General features: G+C 40.1%; 1 protein-coding gene across 2 annotated transcripts; it reads right to left on the bottom strand.

Moving 5' to 3' along the window:
* Positions 1-169: 169 nt before the first annotated feature.
* tnfaip8l1 (tumor necrosis factor, alpha-induced protein 8-like 1) lies at positions 170-27,056 on the bottom strand. Of its 2 annotated transcripts, none has more exons than XM_055053850.1 (3): positions 26,442-27,056; positions 5,645-5,924; positions 170-3,015 (listed from the first exon to the last, which is right to left on the bottom strand). In XM_055053850.1, the coding sequence occupies exons 2-3, from the start codon at positions 5,914-5,916 to the stop codon at positions 2,727-2,729; spliced, it is 561 nt and encodes a 186-aa protein (XP_054909825.1). In that variant the 5' UTR covers positions 5,917-5,924; positions 26,442-27,056; the 3' UTR covers positions 170-2,726. The 2 variants fall into 2 exon arrangements, with proteins under 2 accessions (XP_054909825.1, XP_054909835.1); XM_055053860.1 differs by lacking the exon at positions 26,442-27,056 and adding an exon at positions 14,006-14,258.
* Positions 27,057-27,288: the final 232 nt, after the last annotated feature.

The following is a 27,288-nucleotide window of genomic DNA, read 5'->3' as shown; positions in this document are numbered from 1 at the left end:
CTCTCAAGTGGATTAGACATACAAAGGTGCTTAATAGAAACAAATGCTTTGTTTCAGATGCTTTTATTCTATGGGTCAATCAACTATTATCATTGCTTTGCGTTGGTCTATCAACGCAAAGTAGATAGACCAAGATAGGAAACAATAATAAAAAAAAGAAAAGTAAATTAAAAGTCTTAGGACCCTTGCTGAACACGTCTTATGCAACTTTACCCAGGGGAGAAGAAGAAAGAAATATTTCGGATTAATATTTTTTTGCTTTATTTAACATCACAGGAGAAAAGCAGGGAAGACAGTGGAAAAAAAAAAGATGCTTTTAAGCCCCTCAGTCACAACATGCTCTGAACTTGCACACACACACACACAAAAAAAACCCTCACGTTGAGTTAATGAGCACATTAGAGGATAAATGGCCACTTAGTTCTGCAGCAGATTTTCAAGTGTGCTGCAGGGCGGACCGTCGAACACGTTTCGAGGCAAATTATCGTTTCATTCTACAACCTTGCAGAGTAGATGGTGCGTTATGAGTGGACGTACACGCACGCAGAGGCATTTAATCAAACTGAAGCTGAGCTCAATGTTTAAATGTCCAAAAACAGAAAAAAAAAAAGTCTTTCTGCTTCACTCATTTCCTGCCCTACCTTTGACCGAGGCATCCGCTTGGGAGAAGCGGAAAAAAGTGACCCCCGACTCGAGTTGCTTATCAAGTCAGATGAGTTTGTGTTTTTATTCTCCCTCCCTCCCGAAGCAAGAGTGAGGGATTTAGTCGACGAAATTCAGGTCACACACACACACAGATTAGTCAGACCCGATCCATCCGGGCAGGAAAAACGCAGAACATCCAAAACGCTGATGAGATGACGCTGTGTGTGATTAAAGATAAAAAGAGACAAGGGAGACTTTATTCTTTTTCCTTCAAAAAGTAATCTGTATTATATTAGTTGCGTAAGGATACAGTACAGAGACACGAAACAATCAGCAAATACAAAAATTCACTGAAATAAAAATAAAAAAAAAAACACGAGAAAACTATTAAAGGTGAGTTTTTGTAAAAATAAATGAGGCAGCTCAAACGGCCTGCGGTGGTGATTTGAAGCTAGCAGATTTAAACTATCCCTGAGATATGGACGGACTTTACAAAAATGCCACAAAGAGACAATTACAATCAACTCTTTAAGGAGAAGGGATTTACTTCAAAGCCTTCCAAAATGATGCGGTCAAAAGTGAGACAGTGTGTAGGAAGTCGAATAAGAATGACAAACGGTTCATTAAAATAGCCTGAAACCGCAACAGTCAGGTTCTGTGTGTCCCTTATTGTCAATAATCAAGAGCATGCAGTTTCACTGAGTGTCACTCTAAGAAAAGGAAGCATTTGGAGTTTCATCAGTGCTGTTTTCTTTGGCCGGGCTGCTGCAGAAGAAGTTAAAGTTTCAGCAATCCTATCTGGGAAAGCACAGCACTCATTACACGGCTCAATTTCCAATTCTCTCACAGGTACAAACACACACACACACACACAGTCAGAATACTAAATGAGGCCGCAGCACAAAACAATCTCCCAGACAGAGGCGCTGATACAAAACAAGGTGGACAAAAAGGAAAGACATCCATTATTATGTGAGCTTAGAGAGGGATAGTTGTAACTGTTCATATGCTGCTTAAAAGGGGGAAGAAACACATGTTTCAGTCCATTAAAGGACTCCTCGCTCTGCGCCAACAGAGGTGGCTGCCTCCATCACATTAGGGGGGGAATGGAGTGGCTGCTCGACAGAGGCGAGCTCCAGGCCATTACGCCACCCTGGAGCGAGGAGCTGTAATTGCGGTGGGAGAACACAATCAGGCGCCGTGTTCGTCTCTGTGATCATTTCTGTACCTGCCGGGTCCTCCAAGCAGCCTGTCTTTCATTCGACTGCTTATGAGGAGCCACTTCAGCTCAGACGAGGCTGGATCCGAACGACCAGCAGAACTCGGGCTGCAACATCAGGTTTCCCCCGCTGGCCAAACCTTGCAGCTGGTGCCTCACCGGGAATCTCCCCGACCGGATGATTGCGCATCCAGAGAGAGACGCTCGAAACTATCGACAGCGTGCAGCACCAACGCATTCCTTCTTGTCTACAGTTCTTCCAGTGACTCGCATATTTTACATCTGTTGTGTTAGCCAGAAACCAGACCGTTAAGAGTCCAACGGCAGCCTTTGGAAACAAATGTCTGGCTTCTCCTCTAAAAGTGGGGAAAACGCAGGCTAAGCAGGATTACCCGGCTGCTGAGCTTCACAACGGCAGATGAGAAAACGGTACAGCGCTTGTTCAGAAATGAGTGCAACACTACCCTGACAAGGAAAAACAAAAACAATCATTCCTGTATGTTATTTGTTCCTCTTCAGGTGTGTGTCCCTTAAAGGCACCTGGCAGAGGTTAGGCCTGTGCCAATGTTTATGAGTTTTTAATGCCAAAACAAGAATAAAATAGGGGGTTTACAGGCACAGTTGTCACATGTATTAACAAAAGTGTAAAGTTTTACATTCAGTTATAGCTATATGTAAAAAAAAAAAAAAAAAAAAAAGCACAGAAGCAGTCTGTGGACAAACTTATAGAGAGAATGTCAGTACAGTAACATCTGGAAGAGTACAATTTTTTTATGATTGTCACCTTTACAATAATAATAATAACAATAAAAAAAAGAAAATCCAACAATTAGCGTTGAGGCAACAGTATGGCGCCTGGAGGTCAGAGGTTCCCGTCATCAAGCATCTTGTTGACCCCGTTGCAGATCCTCTGCAGGTGGGTCCGGTAAACCTCGGCGGGCCCGTACAGAGCCGCCAGGAAGTCGCAGTCGGCGAAGTGATTGAAGACGTGATTGACCCGCGAGTGGCTCTTGGCGGTCAGGTGGCGGCGGATGGCCTGGTGCAGGAGCTCGCGGCACTCGTTCAAGATGCCGCTCATGACGCGGCGGTCGAAGGTGAACTCGATCTGGTGGAAGCTGACGGCGGTCATGGCCAGAGTGTGGACTTTCTTCCTGCGAGGAGGAGAGCGAGCGAGAGGCCGTCAGTTTCTACACCAGAGCAGCAGCAGCAAGAGGGGAGTAAAAAATAGAAAGTGCTGCCTCTTGATTTTCAGGAGGAAACTTTCATGGCTCCCTCCCTGCACTAGTTACAGCGCTGTCCTGCACAAGCACACATCTCCGCACTAACACAAGCCCTGTTCTCCAGACTCTGCACTTATGTCAGCTTCACAGTCCTCAGACTTTTACTGTTTTAGAGGAAAATATACAAAGTGATGTAAAAGTCAATTTCATTAAGCTGCTTCCATCAGCACATAAGAAAATGCCTCACACTGCAGGTTTTATTTTTCTGGAACAAAAAAAAAAAAAAAAAGGTATATCCTTGTTACTTTGAGGTTTGTCAACTCCTGACATACATTGTTTACAGTCAGATGCTTGACTCAAACAACCAAAGACACCCAAACCCAAACAGTGAACCAGAGCTGAAAACAAAAACAGAGAACAGCTCATGTGAATGAGGAACAGGCTGAGGTGGTGAAGGATATTTAAAGGCTTACGTAATCCAAGACACTAAAAAAGAAGGCAAATAAAACGTTTTCCACGAATGTGATTTAGCAAACATACTGTACTTGAGGGAACTCCAAAGTAGGAACCATGTTACTTTGAGCAGTGGACCAAACCTCCAAACTGCTCACTGTTTAAACCTCAGGGATTTTGTTTAGTGCTGAAGATCCAACGATCTGTCTAAAGCCTCCAGTAAGGAGATGGTAACAGCGTACGAGTCTGATAAGGGATTTAAAAACAGCTGCTAATGTGCTCAGGTCTGGTCGTCCATGAAAGTTCACCATGAAATCTGACTGCAAGATGTTAAAAGAAGTCACAAAAAAACTCTTAGATACCTTCAGAACATTTACAGTAGGCTTTTTAATACTGACAAGGGAAGTATGTGTTTGAAATTGGCTGCACAAGTTGAACTTTCATGAGAGTTATATTAGTAAAGAAATAAAAGCCAGACTAAGGTTTGACAGACACTGATTCAATTGAGACAGAAAGTCATCATAAAAGGCTAATGATATCTAATATGTCTTAAGAGAGTTAAGGACATGTCCTTGCAAACCTCAAGAACTTGCTGCTCTTTTAATGGCAGTGCCAATAAAAAGAAAAAAAGAATTAATTGGCTTCGGCTTGTGTGTGTTGAACATGTACCCAAAGTGAAACAGGATTATCCAAGCACTCAATGTTTCCATTTGTTACCAACAGATAGGAAAACAGAATGAATGTGACTAAAGAATCTAGATTTTGCAGCTACTCCCCCTACGGATGTTTGCGCCTTTCTCTTCAGTGACTGAAATCCTACAAACAAAATGTCACCTTCAAAAAAAAAAAAAGAAAAAAAGATCAATTTCTGAAAAGGATTAACAGAAATATTTTAGGCATGATTTTAGGCCAGTCCCAACAGATGAGCAGCCGATAGTCTGTTGGGTTAAAATTCATGGAAACCATCACAGACGTCAGGAATAAGGAGGATAAGGTCCAGTTTACTGGTTCTCTTCTTGCAACATTACCAGTGCTGAGTAATTCTGTTGTTAGCTGAGCTACAAGTGTATAATTGATTAGTTTCTGTGCTACAAAAGTCAAAACCCTGCAAACTTTCCTCACACAGCAAACACCACCAAAGCTGAGACTGGAGGAGAAGAAAGAAAGAAAGCAGAGTAAGCTAAAAACCAGAAACATTCTGGTAGAAATCTAACACTACCTGTCTTCCCTCTGCGCAGAATACAAGCAAATCATCAAGCTGGATCTACAGCACTGCAGGAAGGTTTGCAGGCCTGCTGTGCTTCTTGACCAGACCTGATAAAGTCAATATGCTAATAGGCAAAATGCTAATATTAACAATAAATAATGGCAATGTCTTTAACTGAACGACTTTGTTCCACGATGGCACAGCAACAAAGATTCAATATTGTGTTGCACTGCTTCTTTGAGAAATGAAGTAAAGACAAAAATGTTTAGAAGCCAGCCAACTGTTTTAAAAGAAAGGTTTTTTTTAACAGCATATAATACAGAGTTCCTAGGAAAAATATTAATAGCCCTTTCCATATTTTGTGATGTTACAAGCAAAAAAATTGAAGCGTTTCATCAACATTTCTTATGACAGATCAGAGCAAAGCAGAGCATAATTGGGAACTGAAAGTAAAACGTTCCATAAAAGTCTGACTGATGAAGAGCCTTAAAGAACCCTGTTTGTAAAACACGCCAACAAATTCAAGAGTGAGTCCTGATGAAATGAAACCAAATGTAAACTTTTTGGCCTACATGCAAAACGCTGCATATGGCAGGAAACTGTATAACCACAGCTACAATGACATAATTTAGGTTGAAGCATATTAACTTTGGTAAAATGGACCTAAACTGAATTCAAAACATGTTGCAAGAATTGAAAACTGCTTTTCATAGATACTCTCCATGAAATCTGACAGAACTAGAGCTGTTTTGCAATGAAAAATATGACAGTTGAGCAATTTCTAAATGTACAAAGCTGGTGGACATAGCCTTAGCCAAATCGAAAATGAAACAATATTTAATTCTATAATGTGACATTTCACATTCAACAAAAGAGGCTTGATGGTTTCTTCTGTCTCACCTGAAGTTTTCCACCAGGATCAGCTCCTCGCCGTTGAACTGGTTGTTTCTGTAGAGCACGCCCAGCTTCACCACCATCTTGATTAGGTTTTTGATGATCTTCTGGGACTCTTTGCGGTTGCGCGTGTACTCCTTGGTGACGCGGTACAGCTCGTCCAGCACTTCGCTGCTGGTGTCGTCTATGAAGAGGTTGGCCATGCTCTTGGTGGCCATCTTGCTCATCAGCTTCTTCTGTGCCTGCAGGGCCAGGCTCTTGGTGCTGAAGGAGTCCATGGTCGAGTCTGGGTCAGGATGGAGCAAAGAGAGGACAGCAGCCTGGTTAATGGTTATATCCAACAGGAAATGGGTCACCTTACAGGACATGCCTATAAAGACGATGTTTGTTCACTGGTGCTCCGCCGTTGGCACAAAATTAGAAACTAAAGCAACCCTTCCTTAGACACCCTGCTTGACAGTGCTTTACCTTGGCAGTCTGCAATGCATGAGGTTATTGCAAATAACATTTACACTGATGGTGTTTTAACTGCGGGGCCAAGAACTGTCTTTTTATCAGATAATGAGCCGTGGCAGCTGTCAAATTAGTGCCGGCGCCCCTCTGGCTTGCTAGCTGGAGAAGGATGTGTCGTCGTGAGTGTGGGAGTGAAGTCGCTCAAAGCACGACCACGCAAAGCAGCCGGCGTAATCTGGACATCGAGTTAGCCTAAAAACCGGCCGGGGAACGAGCTGCAGACACACAGACGCCGTTCGGTCGCCGCATACGGGTGGCTTGACTTTATGTGTGAATCTTTGTGTTTGCGTGCCAACTGAGGTGACTCAGTGACAGGCTGCACGCATGATAAAAGCCCGTGAATAGTGGGAGGTCACGGAGGCTGCCGGCTTTCACAGCAGGTTTACACATTCCTCTTTTCAAAGGAATAAAATAAAGAGAATCTATTTTCCTCTCTAACCTTTGCGAATCTCCCAGCATCACCTGGGAGTATGTGGGAAAAAAATAATAAAAAAAATGTTTTTTTTTCTGTAACAGTCCATTGGCAGCACAGGAAAGTGAATGAACAGGTGTTTACAGATTTACTATATATAAACAGGAGCTTTAAATTGACATCAAACGTTTAGTTTCATTCAAACTCTGCAGATGAGTCAAATAAACAGTGGGACATACATAGATCCATGTCACCAATTCTATTCAAGAGTTTATTTTTATGATTATGGCTTATAGCTCACAAAATTTTGTGGTACATAAAACCAATGAAAATGATTTCATTATAGAAATGTTATGCCTATGTTATGGTTTACTCAATAAAGTGGAAGATTGCTGACTGGACTCCCTCCACCAGGAGCATGAGCCACAAAACGTTCACACAATGCTTGATCCAAGAATTTAAAGAGTTTGGGAGAGAATCACAAAGCACAGGCTGAGCCACCACACCTGGTCGTGTCCAGGGCACGGACCGTTGCATTTTATGTCTTAAGCAACTCTTAAACCAGACACCAGAAGTGTCCCGTCTGGGCTAGGGAGAAAAAACATTGGACTGCTGCTCAGAGGTTCAAAATGAGAAAAAGCAACCTAATAATGCGGACAAGGAGGAGGCTGCAATTAAAGCAACCCAGCTCCTTAGCATTCCAGCAGAACCAGAGCGATCACAGAGAACATCTGACAAGTTTTCAGTGGAATCCCAAATTATTTACAGAAAATGTACCTATAACAAATATTTTTTTATACAGCATATCTGAAATATTCAAAAGAAAAAGTGCAATGCCATTGGTTGGCATTTGCAAAGCAGCCGATCCAGGAGCACCGTACATTTTCCTTGTCACTGACTGGCTGTATGTCCAAAAGCCAAGATGAGGAAGAGTTCTTAAGCCTCAGAGTTTCCATTGTTTATTAATGCATTTTCAGATATATTCACTGCACCAACTATTAAAATAAACAGTTATATGATAGATTTCAGTTATTCGATAAGGCTATTCAGTAAACCCAAATACCGGGTTTACTTTTTATTAGGCTGACATTTCCACTAACTTTAAGCCAGCAAAATAGAAACCAGAGCTTCAAATATTCTGACACATATGTTTTCTATGTGTCAGAAACACATAATGTGTACAAGTTTCAGTTTTTGAATTGAATTACTGAAACAAACTTTTTAGTGACATTATAATTTATCAAGACGCAGCTAAAATGGCGAAACTAAACAGCTCCTGCCTTGTCAGTTTTCTGCTCTTGTCTTTATGGATCTACCATTAATGGGAGGTGTTAGCCATCTCCTACTGCATTATTACCTCACCACTACTGGGATAATATAGAAAGGACGGTTCATCTTTAGTGAACTCCAGCAACTCAAAAACTGAACGCAAATGTTCAGCAAATTCAGTCTGCTTGCACGCAGCTTCACAACTACTACTACATTTTGTTGCTGCAAGCTTTATTCACGTTCATTTATGGTTGAGAGCACGGCATTAGGAACCAGTCCATAAGAAACATCAGCAATGTCCTGTGGAGTTATTTAAAGGGATGAATCATATTTTTTAAATGAGGTTCCTGCACTTATCAGTGCTTGGTACCTTATCTGTGGCAAACAGAAGTTTTATCAAGGGGAGTTTGGAGAGAGATACACATTCACATACCAAAGGAAGGCTAACAGTCAGTTCGGGATTCCTGATAGGGAGGACTTAAGCAAACTCGTATCAACCAAAAAAAAAAAGAAAAAAAAAAGAGAAAAATATCCAACCCCATTATCAGATAAACACTTTCTACTCTATGGTGTGAGAGCATTGTTTAGTTTGTCACTGCTTCCTCAACCTGAACAACATCTGTGCAGAGGATACTGATTGCATCAGTCTGGCTGATATGATTTACAGAAGAGGGCAGAGAGAAAGAGACAGACACTATGCTGCTGAGGAAACTCAAGAGAGAATGCAATCTACCTCGTGGTGCTGATCCAAACAGTGTTATGCTGCCGTCACAGCCTGACTGCTAGAGTATTCCTTCCCACAGTGGAAAGGGACAAGGACACGACCTGACAGTCTATTACGCTGGGATACCAGCGCTTCACTGGGTTTGTATCACAGCGTTCAGCAGCTCCTCTCAACTTCTCCGCTCTGCTGTTGGACCTTCTTTTTCTATATATCCTAAAACCTTTTATGCTGCGTTATAAAACTAGCACCCCTAAATGTATTACAGAAAAATGCAAACTCTGTAAGATGATATTGCGATAATATATCACGCAGCTCCAGCCAGCAGCATTATGACCATTTCATCGGAACAAAGGGATAGTTTGTATTTAACATGTTTTATTATTTTTACAATATAGAAATGAAGAGCACAACCACAACCAAAAAACTTTCAGAATGAACTGAACAGCCCAACCCATCAGTTCAAAGTTACTAAATATGAAACTAAATTCTTCCCCCTTCAAAAACACAAATAAGAGAATACAAAAAAGAGATAATTAAATAAATGCTTAGGTTTAAGACAAACTAGTATTTGGCACATTTTCATTCGAGGATATATAGTTATCCTTTGTTTTTGCTGGGCTTCTATCATCAAATTTAGGGTTGAAGTAATATTTTACTTTTTGAAACATGTTTTTATTGCCTGAAGTAATATTTCTGAAGCGGGAGTTGAATATAATGCTGATGGCAGAGAATCCGTCCAAACTCAAAGACTTGGAGCTTATCACCAAAGACGAATCATCAAAATAGCAGTGGAAAAATGCCAAACCCGGGTCATCAATTAAAAGAACACTGCTGAAGCAGATACCGGCGATGCCACCGGTTGCTGAGAAGAGTATAAGGAATAGTATGCTTCGGTTTCAGAAAAACAAATCTTCATCCGAAAAGATCTTCTTGTCCTGAGCTTTCCTGATGTAAAACTGGTATCTGTCAGTTTTACAGATGTACTTTTGCGTCTGTAAAACTGGCACATTTGTCAATATGACTGAAGTAACTTGTAAAATTAGCATGCTATGATTTCCCGGAGGAAAAACAGACAAGTTCTTGCAAATATTTTTATGTTATTAAAAGCATAACCCCCCCCCCCCCCCCCAACAACAAGCAAACGTTAAAGCTCACTAAGCACAAGCTGAATAATAAAAAGTATTAGACGAGGGGAAAAATATGTTTTTTTTTCTATTTGATGAACAATTATTTGGATAAAAATGTGCAATTGCATCCGAACCTTAAAGTTCATCTGTTCCTTTGTTAAATAAACAATGCCAAGCCCAACAGTGAGGAACTTGGGGAAGTGACGAAAGGCACACAGAAATAAAGGAAACACTTCTACACCTCAGGGGGGAAAAAAAGACAAATAAAGCAGACTCGACAGTCAGATCAGATTTCCTTCCTTTCAGAGTCTCAAACATGTGAATTATTGCAAAATGTAACTGAAAAAAACAAAAACAAAGAAGCTGCATTTAACCAAGTGTCCCATTGACATCATGATAAAGAGTTAATCTTTATGTCTCAGCATGAAAGGAGCCCTAAAGATTTATTGAGTATTTGCCCCAAAGGCCAACTGTCTATCCTCTCGCAGGGCCATAATTACAAATACAAAGCAGGAAAAAAGAAAGGAAGGAGCTGTACGAGATTTCCCTGCTGGGTAAGTTGTGATTTTTGTTTCCCCCCCCCACTGTTGATGGAAGCTGGAAGGAGGCAGTGAATCTCCTGCTGCAGTGTTTGACTTTCATTCCTCTCTTTCCCTCCGTCTGCAATGCCTCTCTGAGCATACCAATAAGACTCCTTGGAGAGCGTCAGCAGCACGCCTCCCAGAAAGGAGACCCACGAGGAGAGGGCGAGCGAAGGCGGGGAGATGGGAGAGAATGTGAGAGGGTGGAGGTGTGCTCCACGTCAATACCGACGCCATGAGAAAACGTCGAACGACAGCTCGTTTACGGAGCGTCCCGGAGCAGGATGCAACGCCGGCCTCGCCTTGAGGCGGCTGCCGGACACGTAGTCGTGTCTCTGGTAGAGCTTGTGAAGAAGGAGCGGCGGCAGATTCCTCATCCGCTGCTTCAACGTAGTCCTAACTAACTTACTGAGCAGCAGACGTCCTCTGATGCAACGCGTGTGAAATGTAAAACAAAGGAAAAGAGACCTATAATGACTCGGCCGAGGAAAAAAAATTAAAAAAAGATGAGTTTTGAAATCCGTGGTAGGTGCTTGGCTGGTCTGGTCAACTCTGAGAGCAGAATCACATTTTAGAAGATTCAAGAAAAAAAAAAGAAAGTCTGGATTTACACCTCCCTGTTCCTCTCCCGATGATGGACGTGTATCAGTTTTGAGAAGTGCTGATGGATATAGACCACTTTCTTAGATTGGAGAGAGATTTCATAGTGCTCATTAAATTCCACTCTCGTCAGGGACCTGAGCCATCATACGCTGTCAGCTGTGTAGCCGGAGAGCTACAGAAAACAGGGGATGAGGAGGACGGGAGCGCAGGGAGGTGGAGTGTTTGCCTGTCAGGGTTTGTGTATATAAACAGTGCAAATATGGAGGCTTGTGTGCAAGGGGAGCCACTCGAGAGAAACACTGAGAGGTGCATGTCAAAGTTTTGCTAACCTTCCTGTTATTATTCATGGTACAGAAGAAAATCCAGTCATCTCCAAAGAAGAAACACACTTTTAACATTCTTGCTCTAAAGAGGAGAATAGAAGAGCTGCGCGAATGCTCAGCCAACCCGAGAGATTTTAGCTTTCAAGCGGCTTTTACTAAGCTCTAAAATCTTAATTAGCTTCTATGGGCTTTGCCTCGTTCACAGGCATTTCTTTCAGGAAAAAGCCGGGACACATTTAATTTGAAGGTTTATAAAGCCAGACTCCTCCGACGTCATCTCAACAATCCGTAATGTAATACCTGAAGCAGCTGCCAAAAGTGAGAAAATGTTGATGGTCTCTAAAAGCTTGTGAATGATCGGCAGCAATAGTGTTTCCATTAAGTTGTTTAAAAAAAAAAAAAACATAACCCGAAAGGTGGAGGTGACGGTTTTGGAGAAAAAGCTAAAAGGAATTTCTTTTGTAGGGATTGTGTTGTATATCAAAAAAAGATCCCACTGCAACACAAAACACCTAGCCATTTATAAAGACATATTCTAGGGCTGAGACGATTAATCAAATTGATCAAGGAGAGTCGATTGAAATAATCGTCAACTGATTTAGTAAACAATTAATCATTAAACTGGAGCATACAGACTTAAAAAAGGCAATTTGGTGAAATAAACCATGCAGGAATTAAGTCACAATTGTACAAAAAATAGATACATTTTAAATAAAATAAAAAAAAAAAAAAACTGTTTTAGCTTCAGCCAGTTCAAATTCTTTTTCATAAGGAAAAAAAAAAATCTACTGACTACCATTTGATGTCCAATTATTAATCGGTTAACACAAAAATGAGTAAAAAGATTAGCACTACTCTGTAGTGCTGTCAAGTGCAGCAGAAAGCTTCTCTCATGTTGGTGTCAGAAGTACAAATGATCAACCATATATATATGTACCACATGCAATACATGAGAAAAGGGCAATGTTAAAATCACCAATGAATCCTTTGTCCATTTGCTTGGGACATCTGGAAATCATTTATGCAGAGCTGAAAGGGTGAGCACTGCCTTGAGCCCGGTGTCCTGCCAACAGAGAAGCCTCCTGATATGATCCATGTGTGCCGTGGTTTCTCATCCAGAGGGAGTGGGGCTTACTCACCGCCAGAACGCTGCCAGGAATAAGCAGGTGTATGAAAACCTCCTCCAAAAGCAGCTTCCTCCAAAACCTGCTCATCGTCTACATTTCTGAGCAAAAATGATGCATTGTGCGAAAAGAAAAAAGTTAAAAAGTAGCTAAAAATATATACATATTACATTGGCATTTATGTAACTCCCTAGGTGTTATTATCTACCTCGGACTTGGGGGCATTTTGGGGTCACTTTCCAAAATGCAGGAGAATAAGTTGAAACCAACCAATCGTGATCAACGCAAACTCCAAATAAAACCATAATGGATCATCACCAATCAGGGTGATATTGATATTGAAATGCAGATTAAGACAAGTCTGTAAATATGACAAAGAAGAATACTGTTGTATTGTGTTTGAGTCATTACACTGTGATGTGACAAAAGCCTTGAAATATGTGCGTCATCTTTCTTTAAATCACTTAGAGCATTTCAAAAAGATTGGTAAAAATGTGTGCATGACTTCATTTAGTGTTTTGCCTCTCTTTCTGTCCCCTTCAACTTCTTTACATAATTTCCATTCACTTTTGCTTCTTGCTGCACTTTAACCACCTTCCCGAAACCCTCGATCTGCTCCATCACATTTCTGTGCTTTTCCTGTTTCAACCTTTCTAAGTTCTCAATCCTTAAACACAAGGAGGAAGGAATGAAGGGATGATGAAATGGGGTTTAAAGTCAGAAAGCACCAATATTTTTTTCATTCTTCAATTCTTTTTTGTGCCTGGCAAACAACACAAATTACATTCTTCCGCAGACTGCATAGATACCCTGCATTTACCACAGATATATACTCAAACAAAATGGGTTGGTTGTATAGATAAAGTGTAAGTACAAAATGGGAGCCCTGATTAGTGAAGAGGTAAACTGAGCCTCAGCCAAGTCCAGTATCCCAGTTAACTTTGCAACAAACACGGTTTCAGTCATTTTTTCTTACATTTATTTCAGACAAACCAGAGGATCTTACATACGTGTTAAATTGATGTCCTCTGAAAATCATATTTTATTCACTAAAGTTGTCCCTTCTGCATGCCACTGCAAAGACCCGTTGCCCCCACTCCTGTTGCCCCCAAGGAAAGAAAGCTTAATGCTCCATGTAAACATGTGTACATGCGTGGCTGCGAAGCATGAAAGTGATGAGCACCTAATCTTAAATGGTCTGTGAAGTGCAGTGGCTGCAGACAGCAAACTCTGACACGGTGTCTCCATGGTATTTAGAGAGGCAAGACTTTACCGGATGTGAAGCAAAACAAGACGTGACAGGAGAAAGCGCTGCTCAGCAATGTGGCAGAATATACAAGGCATGCTGATCTGCACAAAAACAAACATCTGCACTTACAGCAACGGGCCTGGAGCTCAGCACTTCTAATGAGAGCGGTTAAGACGAGCCGCAAACTCACACGGTCGCCTCGAACTAGCCGACGACGCCTTGCTCAAAAAGAGACAGCGGCTCGGCAGAGGTGACTCCTGGAAATGAAGCCAGACATCACACGATGTGTGATGGATGTCTTGTGACAGTGCATGAGCTCAGGTAATGGAAGCAGGGACTCTGTTGCCCTGCTGCAGGTACAGACAGTCCTGTCAAGTCGGTGTGACAGCCCAACTGAGGGATGGAGCTTAGAACAGACTGCAACGACAATAAAATAACTTACCTGGCCTTCCTCAGCGCGTCTGGGAGGATTTTCAAGCGAGATGAAAAGAAACTGAGATATCCATAATTAATTTGAGGCGTCTTGAGTTTCAGAGCAGATAAAGCTGCTGTTTGTATGGGAACACTTTGGATGTCATTTCAATGTATTCATATGGGATCCATCAGCTGTCGCATCCAGCTTTTTCATAAGGTCCTTGAGTGCAATGAAGTGAATGGACACACAACAAATTATAAAAGGAATGTAGCAGACCATTTAAGATTAGGTACCGAGTGTAAATAGTTTTAAAATGTGCTTATCGTCACATGCTGATAAAAATGTTTTTTTTTAAAAAGTTTCAACTAAAACATTCTGACACGGAGACACACCCATGACCAAGATCTTTATGTGATTTTGAGGTTTTCTTCGGTTATTTTGCCAAACAGCCCAAAAACCAACATCATATAATTTGCAATTACACAAAAAGCCACAGCTTGTGGCAAAACATCAATCAGGACTTTAATGATGACAGTTTGAGGCCTTGTTTGTCACATGTTCATCGTTACCATCCAGGGCTTATGAAAGGATGTAGAAGAGGGGAATATGCGGTTATTCTCAGAGATTCCCAGGAAAAGTGCAAGGATCCATTAAGAAGTGAATGTAGAACTAATCTCGTCACTCAGAGACTAATCCTCTAAATTATGAATTGGCTTAAGCAATAATACATTTTAACCAAACTTTAAGAACACATTAGGGACCGGACCTAATGCAGGTTCTATATATATGAGCTTTTCTTTCGCTACTCCAAACCCCACTTACAGTTTAGATGAAGACCCCACTAAGAAACTAAAATCCACACAAAACTTACTTCAAAAGTGCAAAAACACAAAATCTGAAGGTCTAGGATCAAAAGCAAAGATCTAAATACACATAAAATAAGACAAACAAAACTGAAGAGCTTGTTTTAATTCCAATAATCCTTAAAATGAATGAAAAAGCACAAGTTCCAATGGCAGACTCTTTCACTTAAAAAATGGGAAAAATGTCTCGATCCAGTGGCAGATTATTTCACTTATGACTAGCACTTGATCATCAATATTAATTAATTATTTACTTAAAACAAGCTCCTATATCTTGCTAAAAAGTTACTTGAAAGTTGGCTTTGTCTTATTTGAAGTGTGCTAAGATATGTACACTAGAGACCAGACCAAAAATACTTGGTAAGATTTTGTGTTGTCGCAATGAAAAAGTTCAGTTTATATTTAAGTTTATCCACTTAGCAGACGCTTTTATTCAAAGCAAATTACAAGCCAGGATCTAAAACCATAGTCAATATCAAAGCTAACAATATGACATCCAATAGGAAGGCCATGCAGAGGTGTCAGAACCCGATAAGGAAAGTGCACAAAGAAATACCGCAATAGAGATTGTAGGGAAGTACAGCGAAGGAAATGCTATCTGAAAAACCAGGTCTTCAACAGCTTCTTGACAATAAACAAGGTCGCCCCTGTTCTGGTAGTGCTTTCTGGGTCATCCCACAATCTTGGAACGACATCTAAAAAAAAGCCTGGATTGTCTTGAGTGTGGTGTAGGCAGCGCGAGCCGACAATCCCTTGGTGACCTGGGAGGCCAAGTTGTGACATAAGCCTTCGCGAGAGCATTCAAGTAGGTGGGAGCTGTTCCATTAGCAACTTTGAAGGCTAATATTTCAAATATGTTGCAGTATTCAAGGCGGGAGATAAACATGGGAGTGAACGACGAGCTGGGTGGCATGTTGGGTTCGGTGTATTCTGATTTTTCTTTTGTTTAACAAAGAACGCGAAGCGGAACAATCAAGCATTAGAGCCGAACTAGGTTCTAGGATCTTTAAAGGTTAGTTGGTCAATCAATGAGAACCAAGTTTCTACCTCTGGAATAAGAGGTTAGATGAAGATATTGTGAAGACAAATCACAAGACAAGTTGGCTTTTATGTGCATCCTTATTAATGCATTGATCCAGTTGCATTACATCTTTGAGTGTCTCCATTTTTAACCAGCAATAAAAGTTTTGAATAAAGATGCACCGATCAATGAGTCCAAGACAAGGAATCTGCCAAGTTTCCTTACACTGCTTCTGATGAGTAATTGGCAGATAAAATATACTATAAAAATGTCCCCCAGTTATATTCATTAATGTATCAAAACTAATTACTCCCGCCTCCATCTTGGATCTCAAAATGCATCAAACAGCAGCTTGTGTTTGGATGCACTTTTCATCTATATTCAGTAAGAATGAGATAAATGTTTGGGATTTACAATATAAACCAGACGTTGTCTGCTTTTTTTTTTTTTTTTGCCTCGCCTTCTGACAATCAGACTAAACCATTGTTGCTTCAGGCAAGTAAATAATTTTTTTCCCTTCTTGCTAAATAATGAGAAATAAGATTTTTTTTTGGAAAATGTTTTATTCCTTTCCTCAAAACCATACGTTTACATACGTGAAAATTTATTTCCTTTTAAATAATCTGAGGAAGCCCAAGAAGCTTTCTAATTTTCTGATAGATTATTTCACAATATTTTAGTTAAGTGGAGGCACAAATATTATTTCCTGTTAAGTGCTGTAGCCCTCGGAAAAAAATAAAAGTGCAATGCAAATTGGAATTAGCAGGTAAAACCAAAGAAAAAGGAAATCTGAATCGGCCAACGAAAAGCCTCATCGATACGTCTAACATTTTCTTCCTCTTCAAACTTAAAAATTATGATGCCATTTTGTTTACTTCTTATGTTTCCTTTCAGCTTCAGACGCTTGGTGAGATAAATTCATCACAATAGCAGTGCCTGATATTTTAGGTATTTTGTGTAGCATTTGTTTACAAACGGGGAGCATTGAGCAAAGTCACAGATAAATCCTCTACATCACCTCAACTCTGCTGTCAGAGACCATAAAGCTGAGAAGTGACAGGTGAGAAATGACAGGAAGCTGGAAACAGACAGCTTGAGGGATGCCGATAAGAGTCAGCATTAACGGGACGGCAACACAAAATTATAAAAGTACTCAGGCCACCACAACTTGGGGCGGAGGAGCTTCAGCTGGGACTGTGGAGCTTCCCATGACAGAACAACAATCGACTGGTTGATGGCAGCAGAAAATGTCACGACGTTCATATTCTTCTGGGATTTAGTAGTCATGTGGACTGGAGCGCTGTGCCCCCGGGAGAGACAACTCCATCAGAGCAAATCCTCCCTTCTTTAGGATGGAGGAGATCACAGAATCAGAACACGCAGCAACAAAACAGAAAAGCTTTGTAATCCCCTCACGGTTTCAGTCATTGGCATTTCAAAAGCAGTGGTTAACGTGGTTGTCTGACTCGCGTACGGTCAAACAGGTTAGCAGTTTGAGGCGGGCCAGTGACCTTTACGGTGCGCCTGCTTCCATTCACCCATCGGCGTCATTTCTGTTGCTGAAACGGCAAATGTCAAACACACACAATGAAAGACGTGGTGGGTAAGTACATAGAAAGAGTTCAAATAATTTACCAGTATATTTAATCACTTAAACAGGAGCAGATTATTTGAAAACTTGGTGGAAAAGAGTGTGTTTGCACAACAGCAGTTATACAGCAGAAACAAAAAGCAGGAGAGTCTGAGATTATCAAGGTGCTTAATGAGAGCTACTTTAAACTGGGAGAAATGTACACATCACATTTAAACTCATTTAAACAAGCAAACATGTTTTGCAAGTAGAGGGAAGAGTACAGCGATGATGTAATAAGATGAGTACAGCTTTTTACCTCCTTACAGATGTACTTTTTTCCCATCACACTAATTTTAGCCATTTTAAATAACCATAGTAAACTTTAAAAACAGCATTTTGTATTTATTTACCGTAATATCTTTCCCCAGTTAACTCAAATTTGAGATCAGATTGATAATTTTATGTAAAATTATCAATGAGTTTCATCAACAATAACAACAAAAACATGCTGATGTTAGAGCAAAATGTAAATTTGCTGAAGACTATGACAGCATTCAGTCTACTTTTCATTTTAACTTATTTAATCCAGTTAAAAATATGAGCCTGCTTGGGGGAAGTCCCTGAAATTCATGATTATTTTCAGTGGATAGATGATTCCATTTTGACACCAAGTTCCTTGAAATATAACTTGTTCCATGTGAATGGACTCAGCTGGGTAGGATGTCGCTCATTCAGAAGCGGAAGTCAGCTCACCATTAATTACAGAACAGAATAATGCAGTGGCTAAGATGTCCGCATATGAACAGATATCCTGTTTCCAGTCTGGCATAAGAGAACAATATTACCTTACAACAATAGCAGTCCTTAAAACAAAGGGTCAGCTCCTTTTCCCAGTGCTGGCACGCAACCTGGCTAGAAGTGACGAAGTTTGATAGAGAGAGAATACTTACTCTTTCAGTTGATTGCTTACATACATACTGATTATTTTATCACCTAAAATGTGAGTTAAATGACTGCTTCCAAAATTACACATATTTAAGCAAATTACAGGGACTGCTATTTAAAATAAGCTCCTAAAGTTGTGCATTACAAGTAATAAGACTGATTGCACCAATTGCAGTTTTCTGGACAACCACAAAAAAAAAAAAAAAAAAAAAAAAAAAAAAAAAAATATATATATATATATATATATATATATATATATATATATATATATATATATATATATATATATATATATATATATATATAGAGAGAGAGAGAGAGAGAGAGAGAGAGAGAGATAGGTGGTCTTTATATATATAAAGTCTGAACTGCTGACTCTGGATTTTGGCAGAAAGCGATTCTTTCTAAACTGACACTGTTGGGTTGTTATGACATCACAATACCCTTTCAATGTTCCAATCTTATTTTCTTTAATATTGATCAGTACATGTGAAACAATACAAACTTGTTTTAGCTGAACATGAGGTAGTGCTCTCAAATATAAATGAAACGTTTAGAGCATTGCTGTTGAAACTACTAAATTAACTAATCTACAAAAATCAGTTGCTTTAGTTTTTAATGTTTCACATTACAAAACCACATGGTTTGATGTAATTGAAAACCTTAAACCACCAATAAAGTGTGCAGCAGTTTTGTGGCTATTTAAACGTAAATAAGATTGGTGAATAAGATCAGTTTCACATGTAGGCAGCAGCCGCTCGCCAATCACCCAAAATTTAGGAAAATGGGGTTGATTGACCAGCTGATCGATCAGTGCGCCCCTATTTCCCAGCTCCTTTTATTGGTGGTCAATGATCTTGCATTCTTAATGAAAGATAATTGAAAGCAACAGAATTACCAGTTAAAATCCTTTAAGCAGCAATGAATCCAACAAAGTACAAAAAGTCCATCAAAAGATATTATTTAACGGGGAGAAAGTCAAGAAGCTGAACAGTTGGGTACAACATAACAACAACAAACAAACAAAAAAAGACCCAGACCACATGTAATCTTCCTGCCATTAAGAAGATGCACCACCACATAAAAATGTTTCTACAGTTTTTCCAACAACTGATTCTGCCATAAAAAAAAATAATACACCAAGCAAACAAAAACACAGTGCGGTTTAAAAACAAACTGCCAGTGGAAAATGTCCTGTAATCAGGCAGGAAACAAGAAGATGCAAGATTTTAAAAATGCAATAGGGGAAGGTTGTTAAATACTTCTTCACAATTAGAGGATAGCTCCTGAAAGTTGTCTGCTGAGACCAGAGTAGTGCTTCTGAATAGCTTTATTGCATAATAAAAAGTTCATGTTTGACCTTTTGGTGGAAAATTTATGAATTCTACACACACTGATAAAATAGAAATATATAAGCTGATAGCAGGAAAACAGACAATTTTCAGCTCAATTAGTCCTGACTAGTCAGTGACCAGCTCATAGGAAATTTAAAAAAAGGACTCATTTCTATTTGAGCTAAATGTTACTAGCAGGGTGATTAGTGGTGACAACCATTTTAATATCATAGAGGTGTGTCTACGGAAGCCTTATGAAGCACAGATATGCAAGAGGCTATTTATAAGCAAAATGTTATTTTCTTCGACATATCAAGGTACTGCTTTGGTTCATTCAGGCTGCGAGTGAGCAAGAAAAGCTGGCAGAGAGCAAAACTTTCAGCAGACAACAGGAAGGCTGAAAGAAAGAGCATCAAATTGCTGTTTTGTGCATTTGAATTTTAACTGCCGTCGGACATGAAACCCGCTGTTGGATTTGCAAATACTGGCAGCTTTAGAAATCAAATCCTCATGGTCAGGTGGATGGGTCAGACATGTCTCTCCTACGACACAACAGATTCAGGTCCACCCAAATCTCTAAAAAGGTCCTTTTTAGTGAACGATAAAATCTCTGAGTCCCTTTGCATTGCAAAGCTGCATGTACAACAAACAAACATGACAGCAGAAACTCCAAATAAAGCTGCAATGAACTTGTTTAATCGTGACCAAAGGTATTAGATGTCTGCTCAATTAATCTCCTCTTTCTCCACAGATTCTATCCCTCCCTTTGGCTTTATAATCCGTTTCCATTTAAAAGACACAATAGAAAATCCCGGTTGTTCTATAAAGTACATCCGCGCTTTGTGTTCTGAGAGGACACGTAACCATTTCAGTGAGCTGCACAACTGGAACTCCTTTGCTGTTGGAGAGTCGGGCTGCAGGATTTCAGGACAAAGCGCATGCTGCAATTTCATCTCTCATCAAGTTTTGCAGTCTCACTCTTCTCCTCTCTTCTCTTGAGATGTTGCGTAACGGAGGCGGTCCTGACTGCTAATGGATACTCGCAGCATCGCATGTGTTACCAAACCGTCTCCGGCAGGCCGATGTGTTTGTACTCATTATCGTGTGGCAGGTTTGACTTGTGAGGAGCAACTGCAATGTTGGAACAGATGAAGCACGCTCACGAGTGCATGAAACAACCCTGGCTTTGGATCTTTGCATTGTAATTATGGATCCGTCATCTTTATTTCCTAATGCAGTAACCGTTCGGAGTCAGTTGGCAATCAGTGTCTTCTGCTCAAATACTTTGCTCTTCCCTTTAACGGTTTTCTCAGATCTGCCAGAAGCCCACTGAACAATTAATAATTAACACACGGGCACATAATGGATCTGCTTTTAATAATTCAGTCTGCCAATTTGAACTAAAATAGACTTGAGCCTGAGAGCGGGCTGCCACTGCGCAACAGGTTGGGGAAAAAGATGAGAGACCAGGATAAAAGCTGGGCTCAGCACATATAGGAAGAGATAGTGGCTATGAGCTGCTGGCATTCATTTGGGAACATCAGTCAGTGTTAGGCATGTGTAATAAGGCTGAAAATACAGTGGCTGCTGCACAGCCTGAGGCCCAGCACAGTGCTCACTCACAACACTTGTTCGTGTATTAAAATGCGTAAGTAGATTGTTAATTAATGGGTACAAGCAAGCTCATTTGAAATACAAGGTACAAAAAAAAACAAAAAGAAAAAAAGCGAAGAAGAAGGAATCGCCAGAGCTGCCCACTCTTAGGTAACTTCACTTTAACTGGCATGTCTACGTTTTAAATTATATATTATTTACAGTATAATTAGCATCTTAACAGCTCTGCAGATCATGGAAGACATAATCAAGGGGCTAACCAGTGCTTGAGCTATGACTTGCGTCAAGGCCTTTGACATTTTAATTAAGGCCACCATAAGAGCGGCACACATTATGACTAATTGTCCTCACCTCAAGCACAGAGAGCATAATTTTCTAACTTGGCGAGTTATAGGCTGACAAATACAAGTGTGCTCGGGTTTGCAGGAGCAACACAGATAGCCATCAGGGAAAATTGAGAAGGACACTGTGAGTCAACAGATGACTCAAGTGGAATCTAAAATGAGTCCAGTTTTATTAGCGGACTCCATCAGCGGCTCAATTGTTTGAAACAATGTCGCGGTGTCAGCCCGTCGGGCCCGCGGTGTGCTTTCAGATCAGCCGACGCTCCAAAAACGCAAGAGTGTTTCATGTTTCCAGGGGCCACCACTGCTTCCAGTTTAACATTATTGGCTTGTAAAAGACCTTTCTCGTCGTGGTAATGAGTTACCATGGATTCTCCTCAGCAGGAACGACAACATCTCCAGGTTCACTGCGGAGGTTTTTGAGGTTTTGCTCTTAATAACGTAGCACAGGGAGTGCTGCACAACGTGACAGTATTGTCCCATTTTGAAAAAAAATAAATAAACACAAAAATGCTCAGACGGGGATCAACTCGGGACACAGTTACACTGCAATATACATAGATGAGGCTTACAAGCCCCTGATTAATCCTGCTGTGCAAGTATTGTTGTTTTATTTATGGTCTTTCTCAGTCATGCCATGCCTGAACAGTGATGGAGCAGTTGTGAGGCATAAAGCTTTCGTTAATTAGGAAAAAGCAAGCAGTCATTAGAACCAGCTCTGGCTGAAATCTACTGTAAATAGATTTTAAATCTGATGCTTTTCTGCCTACAGAGTCATCAGATTAAGAAGCGTTTTTTCCCATTAGAAAGCATTTGAATTGTTTCAGATCTATGTTATTAGCCATCTTTTTTTTTAGTCCCAGTTGAAATATTTGAGTGAGTGCAAAAGAAAGCTGAGATTTTTTTTAACCATCTAAACTTATGCAATGTTAGAGCTGGGACCTGAAATCTATGACTTCTGCTAGTTATAAAATGTATTTCCTCTTTTTTTAAAAAAATGAAAGTGGCATGCTTTCAAATCGTTTATGTTCCTTGCACTCTTCACATCCGACTAACTTCAGCTGGAAACACTTTACATGTCAAATACATCTTAAGACACTAACCTACTAAAAATAGAACCATTTTCTTATATTTCACAGTTTACATAGAATCACAATTTAAGTTTCTGATGTCGTGTTTTCTTGCCTAAAGTTCATAATAAGAGCAAAGAGAAAGTGAAGTCACGTCCACTTCTAATGAGAGACGTAAATAACAATAACTACAAAACAGATTATTGTCTTTAATTTTAGCTGTTATGGATGAGAGCTGCCTCTTAACTCGACAATATTTTTCAGAAAACAAAACCTTCACCCTTTTTTGTTCACGCAAACAATGCTTCACAAATAACTTTAAATATCACTGTGGAGTTACAGTAAATATATTACAGTCTTTGTTTTTCTCTCAATGTAACTTCATACCTTGTTTCAGAATTTGAATAAAAAGTTTCAATAAATCACAACCTGTGTTTTAAATCTGTAGATTGTGAACTAGAAATTGTCAAATCAAATGCATCCCATAGTTCTTAAAATTAAACTGGAAATGTTGCATTAGTTAAACATTATGGACATGTTTTCTTACAATCTCTTCAGACTGAACATCACTAAAAGTGCTTGTGTTACCCCCCCAACAAAATGCCGGCCTTGATGGGAAACCATATAGCCGATATCAAAAACCACCACTGCTACTATGTGACAGTAAAAATCCCTTAGCCATACCAACAACATAAAGGTTAAACATTTACAGGAATTCAATGAGTTTCATCAGTGCAACAAAACCAGACTAGACTATGAGGTGTCCAATTTCAATTTATGTTTTTTTTTTCCTCTCTCATGCTTAAGACTTTACTTGTATCTGATTTCTTTGGCAAGCGTTGCTGCTTTAAGTTTGAACTTTTCACTCACACAAGTTTCATAGCATTAACAATGCATTCTTCCTGGAAATCACATCTTAGAAAACACTATAGACGCCTCTACAGTACCAAGCAGAAATTGACTAATCAGGCTATTTCTATTCCTATTTCTGACCGTCACTGAGGTTTGACCTAATGGTTGATTTTTTTTTTCTGAAGACTGCACCACAGAGAGGAAATGAAATATGTGCTGCAGGTTCTTTGATAGAGGCGACAGATTTGAATCTTAAAAGAAATGACAAAATTAAAAGATTATCCTCATTCATACGTCAAAGCACGTGTCGCTAAACTTTATCTAATTTTTATAAGCTAAAAAGAAGCTTCAAAGTGCATACCCGTGCTGTCATGCATCTACAGACTGCGAGTGGTGGGAATTTATTTGTACCAATGATAACCCAATTGATTCAGATGACCTCAAACGAGAAACTTGCATTGGGAACGTGCTGGTCTTCACATCTATGAATTATGTCTGTTCCTATTAAATAAACCTAAAAAAACACACACACAATATCTGCTATTATATAACAATACTCCATTGGCTCTCAAATTCTCTCTCAGCTCTGCCGACTGACAGCTGCGGCTGCCAGACACAAAGGAAGCCCTGGCAACTGAAATACAGGGCAGGCTGAAAAACGGCAAATCATTTTCACCACCGACACAGCTAATGCGCGGAGCGAGTCCAACTCCAGGGTCCAAATCCCAGGTTGTAATTCAGTTGACATGTCTGTCTGGGTTGTGCATGATAATGTGCACTGCTACCTGCCAGAGCCCTGCCTGCACAGAGGGGCCATTCATATTGCACACAGGCCTTGTTTTGTTGAGTAAAGCCTTTTACAATGTAAACAATAATGTGTTACAAAATAAATCCAACCAATCTGTCTTGCCCCCGTCTACAGCATTGGTTGGGGTAAACTTTTGATTAGCCCCCAAAAGCATAAAGGATTATTTTGGTGGGGATGAAACGTTTCGTAATCTGCCGTTGGTTGGATGGGTTTTGATGAAATCACTACAAATGAAATCACTTTACAGTAGTAAGCTGTCATGGTACAACCACAACTTGCAATATGTTTTACACATCAACAAAGAGTAGCGCATAATTGTGAAGTGAAAGGAAAATGAAGCATGCAATCTGAAAGGTGTGGTGTGTGCATTCGTGTTCACTCTGGAGTTGTAGCTGCACATGTATTAGGAAGCGTCTCCACCAGCCTTGCACATGACATTTTTGCCTGTTCTTCACTCCACAGTAGCATTTTCCTGTTTGCTTGATCAAATCAACTTTGATCAACATTTTTGTGTTACAGAAAAGGCTGACCTCAGCGCGATGCTGCCACCGCATGTTTCACTGTGGGCTACAAGAAATTAGCTAAAAAGTTTCATTTTGTTGTCATCCTTAAAGACAGAACCATGTGCATGTTCCTTTCAAGAAGAGTTCATGACAAATTTGCCAGCTGTGCTTCTTATTCGCTGCCACTTTGAGCTGTTTCTACTTAAAGGCCATTAAAAGGTGCATAAACTGAATGTAAATATAGAATTTCTAATTTTTTGATCATTAAAATCTTAACCTGTAATAATGCTGACATATACAAATGAAAAAGTAAATACTGAAATCATGTCTTTATTCATTTACTCAGTTTATTATTAAATTCCCAAACAAAATTTAGTAATTTCATAATAATTATAATAATAATGCTACATTCCAGGTATTTAGGAAGTCAGAACTAACTGGATTTAACTTCAAATGACAAGAAAACAGCTTTAGAAGTTAAGCCATTTCAATATGGCAGCGCCCATACATGCAGTTTGCAGTATGTCTAATAAACATTATTTTAAGATCTAGTTTCGATAGGAAGACAGCTTTTAATTTGTTCAGTTTAGAGTTGCAGGCACAACAAAATGGTTTCAGATCCACTGATGTATGTATGTCTTCCAAAACATGTTTTCACCACATCTTACCACCATTAATGTAAGGAATGACCTTAATGTAATGCAATGTCGGCCTTTGTAAGTAATAGCAAAATTTTCCAGTTCAGAGTACAACTTGGATGCAGTATAAGAACACGCCACACATTGTAAAAATATTAAACGCACTGCTCACTTTTAGAAAGAAATGAAATAGTTTAATGCTCAACTTTCTAGTTAACAGTGTTTTATTTATTTATTTATTATTACTATTTAAAACAGATAAGTACTGGACAAGAAATATTAATAGGTCAAATATTTTTGCCACATTTGGAACCCCATGCAAACAATATAAGTTCAGTTTTTAATAGGTTCAAAGGGCACGCATGCTTTCAGAGCCACTGCAGTTTTATGAGCCCGAAACTCAAAAGTTTGGCAGCTTTTCGTGACTGATTAAGACAAAAGAGTCAGAGTCTGAGGGACCCGGGTAAAAACATGGAGCTGACTTTCAACATGAATCACTGACATTTACCACAAAGCAGTGCAGTTTTCATCAGGAGCCAAGCAAACCGAGCAAACACGACGGTTCACACAAAAACACTCACACACACACACTCCCACCCAAGACAGCTGCGGGCTGTCTTCATCAACATGATGTCTGAATCAAAGAGTTGACCGTTACTTCCGTTAAACATGGCGTTCGTCACGTTCCAAACAGCCGTTAACCAAAGCAGATAAGACAAGAGTTCGCTCACTAACGACTGAACTCTCCTCCTTTATCGAACCCGTATTCGCACAGCTGTAGCTGAGAGGCCAGGCCTGTTGGTGACAGGAGGTTTACGGGTAACGTTTGCTGCCCATCTTTTGGTGGGGAGATGTTTCACTGAAAAACCTGCGGAGCGTTAAGAACACAGCAACTCACCTTCGGTCGGACGCAGGAGTTGACGAGCTTTGATCTCAACACAGTCGCTCAGCTCTTCATCCCTGTCGCTTCACAACATGCTTCTCATAGTTTTTTGTCTTGTTTTGTTTTTGTTGGATGTCCGCTATAAAACGCGTCCAAGTCTCACTGCCCTTCCTTTTCGCTGCTCTGTAACCGTAAAGCCGCCAGGCGCAGATTTGTGAATTATTAAAACAGTGTTTTCTTCCCTCGCGGGCTGCGGGATCAGTTACAAGTTCGCTGCTGTTCGTGTAACCGGAGTCCGTCTCCTCTTCGTTAAAAAAAAAAGTTTCAAACTTGAGGGGGGACTCGGTTACTGAGCAGATTGATGTAGGATTGGGCCAATAGACGAGCTACCAGAGGAGTGGACAAACCCAGTAAGGCCAAAAGAGAAAAAAAGAGCATTTAGAATCAACGTCCGCCCCCCTCCTTCCCATTAGCGTTTCCAGTAATTATCCTTGTCCAGGTCCCAGTCCCACGGCTCCAAATTTCCCAGAGGAAATGGTACTGAGGGAACAATGAGCAGGAACTGTGGGGAGCAGCCGTTCTCTCATCACTGCATTTATGGCTCGTTAAGTTTTATGGCACACTTTGACATAATAAGTTAAATCATTTTCATGCGCAATGTCTAATGAGAACATGCTTGACGCGGATGAAGAAAATGAAAAAAAAAAGTCACGAGCGGATGTTTGCAAACCAGGATTCCCCCCACCCATCACATCACTGAGGTTGAGGAAATACCCAGTGTTTGTTATCCTTGTTTAACCACTAACAAACTTGCATACCATTGAGTTTCATCTTAAAAACGTAAGACACTCGCTGGAACAGA

This window comes from Poeciliopsis prolifica, unplaced genomic scaffold (assembly GCF_027474105.1).
Source record: "Poeciliopsis prolifica strain line A6 unplaced genomic scaffold, Auburn_PproV2 SCAFFOLD002, whole genome shotgun sequence".
NCBI lineage: Eukaryota > Metazoa > Chordata > Actinopteri > Cyprinodontiformes > Poeciliidae > Poeciliopsis > Poeciliopsis prolifica.
Note: the sequence above shows the minus strand (reverse complement) of the source record. Positions and strands in the feature narration are given on the sequence as shown.